At 39.0% G+C, this 10746-nt stretch overlaps 2 protein-coding genes across 2 annotated transcripts; both read right to left on the bottom strand.

Annotated features, from left to right (window-relative positions):
* Positions 1–711: 711 nt before the first annotated feature.
* On the bottom strand, positions 712–6271 carry LOC306877245 (prothrombin-like). The gene is made up of 14 exons (XM_079428886.1): positions 5684–6271; positions 5396–5553; positions 5200–5224; positions 4789–4860; positions 4565–4670; positions 4248–4375; positions 3597–3911; positions 3047–3157; positions 2813–2939; positions 2528–2695; positions 2228–2401; positions 1282–1460; positions 1091–1161; positions 712–961 (listed from the first exon to the last, which is right to left on the bottom strand). Exons 1-14 carry the CDS (start codon positions 5796–5798, stop codon positions 806–808), a joined length of 1905 nt encoding a protein of 634 aa, XP_079285012.1. The 5' UTR covers positions 5799–6271; the 3' UTR covers positions 712–805.
* Positions 6135–10070, bottom strand: LOC306877365 (uncharacterized protein). Its single transcript, XM_079429092.1, has 4 exons — positions 9653–10070; positions 8983–9193; positions 8372–8627; positions 6135–8281 (listed from the first exon to the last, which is right to left on the bottom strand). Exon 4 carries the CDS (start codon positions 7409–7411, stop codon positions 6602–6604), a length of 810 nt encoding a protein of 269 aa, XP_079285218.1. The 5' UTR covers positions 7412–8281; positions 8372–8627; positions 8983–9193; positions 9653–10070; the 3' UTR covers positions 6135–6601.
* Between the last annotated feature and the right edge of the window lie 676 nt (positions 10071–10746).

Genomic DNA, 10746 nt, shown 5'->3' with positions numbered 1-10746 from the left:
TAACGATTGGTTGAACAACATACAAAATGCACCACATAAAAACAAATGACCTAAAACCTACACATTTGTGTGTTTTGCTCTTTGTTCAGTCAAGAGACATGAATGTCAGAAGTCTCCCGCTGTTTCAACACCCATTCATTTAGGGACCGTTAAATCTGAGCAACACCACTATTGAATTACATAATAACCTTAAGTTTAAATGAGTTTGATTTGTGGGTATTATAATAAATCTATTATATATTATATTAGTGCACTGAAACGGCTTTACATTTATCTTATTGTAAGACATTTTGATGTGAAATAGCCTACAGAAATTCATTAATGAGAGCATTTAGTGATCATTGCACAGCTTCACAAATTCTCTTGTAACACGAAAATTATTCAAATAATCTTAATAATCGTTTATTTTTGTCTGCCTTCCCATTTAAGTAAATAGACTAATAGGAAACTTTTTTTCAAAGCATCTCAACAACAAAAAAAAAAACAGTAGTTTTTGACAACTATGAAAAAAAGAGCATCTTTGGTGTTTGTTGTAATCACCCTTGAAATTTGTATATCAGTCACGTCACTGTTCCTTCTCTAGTTCTGTATGGCAAAACCTGATATTTAATTTCAGAATCAAACCAGAATTACATCGTTTTCTTTATAAACAAGAAGCATGCCCATTCTCACTCTCAGTACACAGAAAGAAACTCCATGCTCACACACTGGTATCAACATACAAAGAATTCAGATTTATTTATCCATTTGCAGATTTGATCACATTTGACCAAAGTGTTCATTCATTGCGTGGCAGCTTGGAAGATCACTCCTCATCTGCTGAGCCTGTTTTTTCAATGAATTTCTTCATCCAGCGGCGCATACGGAATAAGTGTGTATAGAATCCATATTTGCCATCGCGGTCACAGCCCTCACCCCACGACACAATGCCAATCTGATACCAGCGTTTATCTGTAGGACTCTGTGGGCAGTAATGGGTTTTAAAAGAACAAGATGTTTAAATATAAGTGTGAGTACAACAATCAGAGCTTTATAGGTCACTGATAAGTCAAACTTGTTTGAGGAGAGAAAAGTATGAACATTATTATACCTTCATCACAAAAGGTCCGCCACTGTCTCCTTCACAAGCGTCACCTCTTTTTGTATCATCTGGCTGGTAACCTACAAACCAAAAGATAACCTTGTTGTGACACCTGAGTACAAAAGCATCACACAAGCTCTCAGCAACTGAATAGTCTAGGCCTAGGGTCTAAAGACCATGAAAAATATGAAGTATTTTACCGGCACAGAACATGTTATCGGTGATGATGACTGAGGTGGAATTGCGACAGATGCTCTGATCCACAATGGGCAAGTGAATCTGTTGCAGCACTGATGGAAGATTGGTTGGGTTTGAGGTCCACGATTCCCTGAGGTTCCCCCATCCAGTTACACGGCCCTTGTAGCCTGCAAACATCAGACTTCAGAGAGAAAATCTGTCAATTACTGGTATATGTATACTGTCAGTTTGTTCTAAAGTTATGCTAAAATGCATTTTCCATACATCATTGTTCCGCAAGAAAATGTGTTCTTAATAAGTTTCCCCATAAAGGTAAACTATTGTATAAAATGACCCCTTCAAGAGGTTAGGTGAGTTTCGAAATCGGCATCAAATGAAAATCTATTTTCTAGTCAAGGCAAGTCAAGTCACCTTTATTTATATAGCACTTTTAACAATACAGATTGTGTCAAAGCACTTAACAGTATCAAATTGGAGGATAGAGTGTCAGTAATGTTTAATAATAAGATTAAACACTCAATTTTCAGTTAAAGGCATTTCATTATTGAATTCAGTGATGTCATTGTCTAGCTCAGTTTAGTTTAAATAGTATCTGTGAAATCAAATTGATGATAATCGCTAAAAAATCAAGTGTCCCCAACTGAGCAAGCCAGAGGCAACAGTTTGATGCATGTTTTTAATCTTATTGTGAATGATTCATCCATGATTCATCAGACTTCTTGAATCGTTTAGTGTTGAAACTCCACCTGTTTCTTACAGCTGACTGCAAACTCACATTCAGATAGGCCTATACCTCCATTCAGTTAACAACGGATAAATAGAGTCCCTGCCCAACATGATTTTCTTTTCCAATAATCTGTTCACTCGGATATGCAATATGGAAGAAAATATCTGATTCTATCTCATTGCGATTAAATATGTCTATATTAATCTACTGTATTTTCTTACGTCTTTGCGATGTTCTTGGTGGGCAGACAAACAGGGTGGATCTCATTCGTAAAGGCAACAGGCTTCTTCATGTGCAAAAGAGCAATGTCTCGATTCAGGTTTTCCTTCCAGTTATATTTCGGGTGGATAATGATTTCATCAATGGCCACAATCTTCTCAGTGCCCCTCTCATACCTGAGAGAAACAGGAAAGGGTTCAAAACAGCTGTAAACTGATATTTCTAAATTACTTAGCATAAATAAAGAATGTATTAGTGAAAAGGAATATATGCCGTTTTCTAGAATTTTTTAAAGGGCTCACTTGGTACGAGAGTGTTTTCCAATGCGGACGATGATATCATTGATTGTGAAGTTTTTGTTCCATGGTGGGTAGAGAATGCAGTGGGCGGCAGTGAGAATCCATTCATCACTGATCAGACTGGCTCCACACAGCAGCTCCTGAGGACTACGCTTATACAGCATCACCTGCCTGCAAATGACATCAAACACAACATTAAAAACAGAGCATTAGCAGCATTCGACATGATCAATCATGCCAAGGTTTTTGAAAACAGATGTTTAAAAACAGCCCCTGTGCTGTATTTACCATGGAGCACTGCCCACTTCAGCCTCATCTCCTCCCACTATTCTGCTTCCAGAGTATGACATCAGTAGCTCCTTCTCGTTCTTATCTTCTTTGTTGACCTTCTCAAACATGGGGCGCACTCCACACTCTGACGAAGGACAGTTTAATCATCTTAATTATCAGTTGAATATACAAGAACTCAAACGTCTAGTGATAACATCCGCAAAAGAGATGGTGAAGGTATCAGACTTTTACCTTGCTCTCCATTGCCAAAGCTACGGGGATTAAAGAAAGCTTTCCTTTTGCCTTCGAGAGTTGTTCTTTCTCGACCACCTGATTCATCGACAAACTTGTCCAAAGGGGCATCTGAGAGTGAATGACAAAGACAGAATGATGTTCAGTGTGGGCTCAGTGGTGTGTTTATGATTTATGTCTAATGCAGCTAGGCTTTCTTAACATTTGAAAGTGACATTTAATCTTAATTTAAAGATGTTGGTCCAGATGTCACTTTTAATGGAGCTCCAAGGTTCAGGGGAAGAAATTAATATTTTTTTGGGAGAGTTCACAAAAAAATTTAAATTCTGTCATGTAGTTCCAAAGAAAAAGGTATTTTGACTTGCATAGTTTTTTTTTCATACTTTGAAAGTCAATAGCTACTTTCTTCTTTTGTGTTCAAAAGAAGAAAGACATTTATACAGGTTTGTAACAACATGAGGGTGAGTAAATGATGACAAGATTTAAATTTTGGGTAAACTATCCCTTTAATGTATGTGTGTTTTTGTTGAAGACAGTACTGTTCACTCACCGCACAACTCCAAGTCACAGTAATCAATGGTAATGTTTCCACCTGCTCCCTTTACATAGCACCAGGGACCCTCCATATCTCCATCTGGGTTTCTGCAGTAGTTCTTCACCAGATGAACTTGAGGCAGCAACTCTTTCCCCTTCATTAAGGCCTGCACCTCTGCTGTGCTCCACTGCAGGCATGTGCGATCTCCCAGAGTCACAGACATATCCCCTGTGTAGGTCTCCCCATTTCCATCCAGGCAGTCTTTAGTCTTCAGGTAACCCTCCTCAGGTTTCACAGTAGGTGGTCGAGGAGGAGGAACAACAGCCTCACCTGAGGAGGAAAGTGTGAGATGATCAGTGCTGGTGGGCCAGCATAAATTGATTAAATGAAACATGAACTTACACAGAAGCATAAAATGTGCAATAAGCACAGGGCACAAATATGTGTCAGTTGCTATCAAATATGGTAATATGCATGTTTTGGTAAGTCAGCAGTCATTTAGCAGATCCAAAACAACATTCAGTATACTTATTACAGCGACAGTTTCTTCTCAGCAACCTGGTACAATGGCACAACAATGATGGCGCAACTTTCTGGTTGCCAGCACAGAGCTTTAGTTATTGCACCACAGGATGTTTTACTTTAATGTTTTAGTATTTTCTCTACCGCATTTTGGCACGCTGCAGGACTCCCTCCTGACTGTCGGGTCTCTTGTAAAACACCAAGGGCCTTCGCTCTTATCTGGGTTTCTGCAAAAATTCTCCGGTAGCTTCAGCTGCGTCACATTAAATTCGCTAGGGGGGAAACAAGTCGGTCATAAGACAGGAGAGCTGCTTCAACATCATTGAAGGTTTGTAAAGCTAAGTACATGAAAACAAAACAACCTTTTCTTTACTAAAAGCATTTGTGTTTTCTAATCAATCAATATAAAATGATTAAAGGTGGTTCAACACAAGAACAACAAAAAGAGCAGAAGCACATACTGAATCCTGTGGGGGAAGTTGCTTTTCCAGTACTGACACGACTTTCCAGACTTGGTGACAGACACACTACCATCATAGTTTTCACCATTATTAATGTAACAGTCTCCTGTCAATCACACGTCCAATTTATAGGGTTATTTTGCAACATAGAAACTAAAGCTTTTACCAAAAACGTCTCATTTTAGTTTTATAGACATTATTTGTTAAGTATGCATCACCCTTACCCTCTGTTTCCACACATACTCTCAAACTGTTGATGTTTCTTAGTGTTCTGGATAATTTTGTTCCCCCACATCCTGTGAAAAAAACCAAACTTGTATCAAAACCAACAGAGGTGCCAGGTCAAACAATTTCTTAAAGTTATAAACAGTTAATATTGAGAAATACCTCAAAAATAAAGTATTACCACTCCCACCAATGATATTTATTCACAAGCTGTCATTCTTAAGGTTTGTTTATAATTGCTACTGTTTTAACCTGATACTAATCTTTCTAATTTGTAAATTGAGCAGGGAAAGGTCAGTGAAAATGCACTTTGTCCCTGGTTCAATAGAAACTGTTTACACAAAATGTTGTCACTGTTTACACTGAAACTTTATGTAATGTGATATATATATATATATATATATTCTTACCCAAATATTTCGCCCAAAAAATCTCCTGTGAGGCAATGGAAGAAAAAATCATTAACATTAATACTAAATCAAATGAATTATACAGCACTTCAAATATCTGTATTTATATAGCGATATACCACTGAAAAATTCACTGATAGAAATTTAAACATTTATTTCAAACTCCAGCTAATCAGTCCACAAGGCCATTTCTCACCGTTTTATCAACTCTCTCGAACACTTCTCGAGCTTCCTCTTGGTCACAAATCTCTTCCATACACTCTCTCTCCAGATTCCCTGATTTTATCTCCTCAAAAACACTGTTAGCCCTCTTTGCTCGAATGATCTGAGAGGCTTCCTTGTTGTCGATAAACACTGAGGCACAAAAGTCAATATTTCTCCAAAAACATCTAGACTCGCATACTATATGTAGAATCATCACATCATAATTTTGTTCTTAGCCTAATTAGCCAAAAAAGGCAGAGAAATCTCTGTTAATGCTTACCATAATTACACAATGTGAGGTGGAGAACTTGTCCAAGAAGTATGGATAGTAGAAGAGGTGCTGCTTTTGCTCCCATTCTTGAGGATGACTGTGATCCTGAAAAGACTTGGAACATCTCATCAAATCTAATCGCCCACTCAGCCAGAAAGCCCACAGCTGGAGTTACTGAAGTCACCAAGTTAATATTAAACTACCAGAGTTCAAAGAGAACAAAGTGTCTGAAATCTTTTCACTCAAAAAAGCCACTCTTCTGTATCAGGTCCCCCTTATATCAATGTGGAACATTCTTTGCTTTATAAGGAACATGAATCACAGATATATTGAATGAAAACAAGATGATAAGCTTCATATCTCCAAAGCTATGTGAATTCATGTGTGAGGACATATTCTAAAAATTTTACAAAAAGTAAACAAAAGTACTCTGTTAAACATTTCACATTGCTTTTTCTTTACATATATTTATTTAAATGTAGATGCATTTGTTACATGTTATCAGAAATAGCTTTCAGTATGAAATAATGATCTTATCTATGTAGCTGAAGAGCTGTTAGCGCTCTGCTTATCCTTTCATTCATCAGTAATCAGTATGTATTTTATGTAAAAAGTACAAACATGGCATTTCAATTTAACTGTTAACACATAAATGATGTGATCATTTTAACTTTAACGCAACAGATGTATCATACAATTTCCTGTTGTATCAGCTCATTTCCCAACACAGCTGTGTTTTGCTGATGTACTTGTACAATGTCTGTATAAACAGTGATGTAACAAGGTCCACTGTGCACAGGAGTCAATATTTACTGATATGTGCCACAAACCCTCCTAAAAATCAAAGATCAAAAATCAAAGCTTATACATTTATTTCACAAAGGTTGTTTTTCCTTATGTGTGAGACATAATGGAAACACTTAAGTGTCACAGCCCTGTCTCTATTTCTACTGTCTGTCCAACTGAACTTAAACCATCCGGACCTTGTAAAATGACCAAACAACTATTAGCATCCTGCTCTGGAACAACAAAACAGCCACTGCTGGCATCATTTTCCTGCATAACTAGGCATTTAGCATTTGCTTCCTGTTCCTGAAGCTCTATACACTTAGAAGGCTGTTCTTGTACTACTATACACTTGGTATTTTCATCAGAGACAATAATCTCAATCATATCCTCACTGAGCTCAATGCGTTCGAGCCCCTTCTCCACTCCTTTTTCCAAACCAATTGTGCCACGGTGGTACACTCCAGAGTCCAAAAAAACACCTTCTGGGTGAGACACCATAGTGCAATCTTCTGAGGCTTGAACGTACGCTACAGCCTGTCCCTCCTCCAAACTACTGCATTCAGTCCTACCCTGCTCATCCTCTGCCTTCTGGCCCAACCTTTTGGGTCGACCTCGTGTCGGCAATGCATGACCAGAGTCTGACTGATGTTTGTGAGACTGCAGATGCCGCTGTAGACTCTGCATCATTGTGTATTTGGCTCCGCACACTTGGCAAATATGTGGCTTCTCCTCTAGGTGAGACTTCATGTACAAATACACCTCACCTGTGTGAGAAATCAGATGCCGGCGCAGTTCAGGAACTTGGGAAAAGAGCAATTCGCAATGGTCACACTTGTAGGGTTTCTCTCCCATGTGGATGCGCATGTGTCCCAGCAGATTGCCACGTTGGCGAAAGCTCTTGTTGCAGTGCTGGCAAACGTACGGCCGTTCTCCGGTGTGCAGACGCATGTGGTTCCTCAACGAGCCAGAATTGGCCAGTTCGTTATTGCACTCTGGACACTTGACTTTGGGAGCCTGGTAGTCTGGTTCTTTCGTCCGATGGACTTCCCTGTGGACGCGTAGCGAGGGCCGGTGAGCGAAAGCTTTTCCACAGATGTCACAGACGAACGTTTTTTCACCTGAGTGAAGAACCTGGTGCTCCTTGAGGTCCCGTTACAAGCCGTAGCTTTTGTCACAGTGCTGGCATTGAAAGGGCCTCTGGCCGCGATGCATCAGCAGGTGGGCTTGGAAGCTCTCCTGCGAACTGTATGTTTTACCACACTCTGTGCACATGTAAGGCTTCTGATTTTGATGTGTAAATTTGTGTTTCTTCAGATGGCACAGCTGAAAGAAGCTCTTGTCACACTCGTCGCATTTGTACTTCCTCTCTCGGATGACAAAATGAGGAAAATCCTGCTCATTTTGCTCTGCGCTGGAATCCTCATTAGTATACAATGTCTGTATTGTGTTGTCTTTGTGATCCGAGAGCTTCTTCTTGCTGCTGAGGTCTGACCTGTTTTTTGGATCTTGTCGTTTGTAGATGCGGATGGTTGACGAGTGCACTTTACGAGGTTTAGCAGCAAGACGAGAGCTGGCTCTCAGGCTTCTCTCTGGCTTCAGATGTTCTGATGAACCCTGGACTTGTGATGTACCATCACTGATGCTCTGAATCTTATCTCTAGCAGGATGTTCATCACTGATGAGCTTCACCTTCCCCATGTGCCTCATCTACCTCATTCTTCTCCAGGACGCTGGAATTACATGCTCTAGACTCCTGCACAAGATTTTTCTCCTTGATTGGAGGTTTTGTATCCTCTTGTGTGGCACTTTGAACAGGATCTGTTAGAATACAAAAAATTCCACATTTTCAGAAGAACAACATCATATCATGGACCACTTACACGGTGCAAATATTATGTATAAACTCACCTGCACAGCCTGAGAGGTGATCTAAAGTGATGGCCAAGCATTTTCTTGTTGTCTGTTTGGAGTACTGCTATTTTCACAGACTTTTTGTTGCATTACTTCTATGTTTTTTTCAAGAGGGGTTTCTTGTTTTTGTTCTTTGCAGAGGAGCAGTTCTGTTCCTGGTTGAATGTCCCGACAGACCCTGAGGTTTAATTTTCCATCCACCTCGAGCACACTGACATTGCACTCTTCCTCACTTTGAGCACTGCAGGCAAACCTGTGAAGGCAATTAAACAAGTCTGATTCTGCGATGTCTTGATATGTAACTTAATAGTTCTACTAAATATAATAATTAATAAATTCTGGGTAAATTTACCTCATCCAGTAGATTTAATCTGAGATTTTATTTTTGAACACATTTTTGCTTCTTACTTGGGGCTATTATTCAGTTAAAAAAGAGAAAAAACTATAACAATGCTTCTTGAACATATAAAGTACTTGCAGTATTAGGTGAGAAGTAAATATAAAGGCTGCTATTGTCTTGAAACACACAATGGTACTAAACAAACAAACAAACCTTTATCTCAGCTGTATGGTGCAAAATGAAAATTGAAACACACTAGTATGCATACCTCAGCTTTTTCTTTCCTGTTTATTTTGTCAGGTTCCTCCAGAACTAGCAGAGTCCTTTCTCTAGCACTCGCCCAACACACCACAGACCCAGCTGTCCATCTTCAGCCAGAGAAGGACACAGGGTCAGCCCTCGCGGTACTGATCTCAGCACGCTGTGGATGGAGTCTCTCATGTTCCCAGAGCCTTTGTCCCTCTCAATGCCTGTAGCCACTAGATAAAAACACACCACAATTAGACAAGGTGGTACTCACACTTTCATCTTAAAAAATGTAGCTCAGACAATTTAGCAATAAAAATGGGACATTATTAAATTAAATGCTAATACAGATGGACAGCACTCATTCTTGATGATTGTTATTGGGCTGTGCTCATTTTTAATTAAATTAACATACTTTTTCATTCTATTTCTTTTTTTTTTTTTCTCAGACACATCAGAAAGATTTATTTCTAGATGGTTTCTTATTTCTTACTGTTTGAAGGAAAGTCAGTATTTATTTATTAAGGTTTCACAGTAATAACAACAATGGTTATAACTACTAGTCATTTTTGTACTGTGAATGTCATGGTTAGATGCAATACGGATTAATGCACGTTACAATACGAATGAATGCAGTTCTTCATTAAATGCACAATTTTAGAACAATATGGTAGATTTAAGACTTTGGTAACCTTTCACGTGATAATTCTGTTTGTAAGTTTATAAAGCAATGTGCAGTTAGTAAACTATAAAGTATTATGGGACAGATGCAGATATTCGAAGATGAATATCATTGTCCAATGCATTCCACATCTTTCTTTATGGAGTAAAGCGCAATGTCCTATAGATCCCTAGCAAATATTGTTTTGCTGTGTATCTTTAAAGCTTCTTCATAGATACAGATTGTGCTAAAAAAAAAAAAAAAAAACAGTGTTCATCTAGTAGGTCATTGGTTGAATCTGAAAACATAAGCATTAGCATAAACACTTTCAATCAACTCAGGGCTATATTTCCTCTGCGCATTGGCCACACGACGGTCTTGTTTATCCATCCAAACTCCGGGAAAACTATCGTTCTCCAGCCAAAGGTGCATCGACCGGAAGTCAAGTAGCTGACTGTTTCACAGAAACGGTTCCCTCTAGAAACCCAAGTATAGGTCTCTGCAGCAAAGTAATGGGAGTTACCAGATCGGGGCGTTTTTAGACCATGTGTCCTGATTGGCTGACGTCATAGTGATGGTAGGTTTAGGGGTGGGGTTAGGTAAAGGAAATCATTTTTTTTGTATGATTGAGAAACTCCCAGCAGTTTGAAAACACCCACAAATTCAGAAACGCCCTCTTTTACTCTGCAGAGACCTCAGTCTCCTAGAAACAGCTACCGCTTCTTCTTCTTCTTCTTCTTGGTTTTTAACGGCGGCTGGCAACACCGCTGCATGCACCCTCACCAAATAAAGCTGAAAGTCAAACTTTCGAGCACAAGATGGCGCTAGAAGCACAGCTCTGCTTTACACGCCTACAGTCGGCGGAGGAGCACAGCTAGGACACACGGTAGCTACAGAACAAAAGGTTTTGTGGACGTTTTGACAAAAAACAATGCGTATAAGTATACTTTAAAGTATAAAACACCACCACATTCTGATGCAGTGTTTGTATTTAAAATGTTTTCATGCTGGCTACTCGAAATATGCCCACAGTGTCAGTACAAATGCAAAACATCTCATATCACTTCGCTTCAAAGCTTTATATTTCTACAAGTTCTAAATGGCATAACATTCATTTCCTTAAAT

Source organism: Barbus barbus, assembly GCF_936440315.1.
Source record: "Barbus barbus genome assembly, chromosome: 2".
Taxonomy (NCBI): domain Eukaryota; kingdom Metazoa; phylum Chordata; class Actinopteri; order Cypriniformes; family Cyprinidae; genus Barbus; species Barbus barbus.
This window is presented reverse-complemented; position numbering and strand designations above follow the sequence as displayed.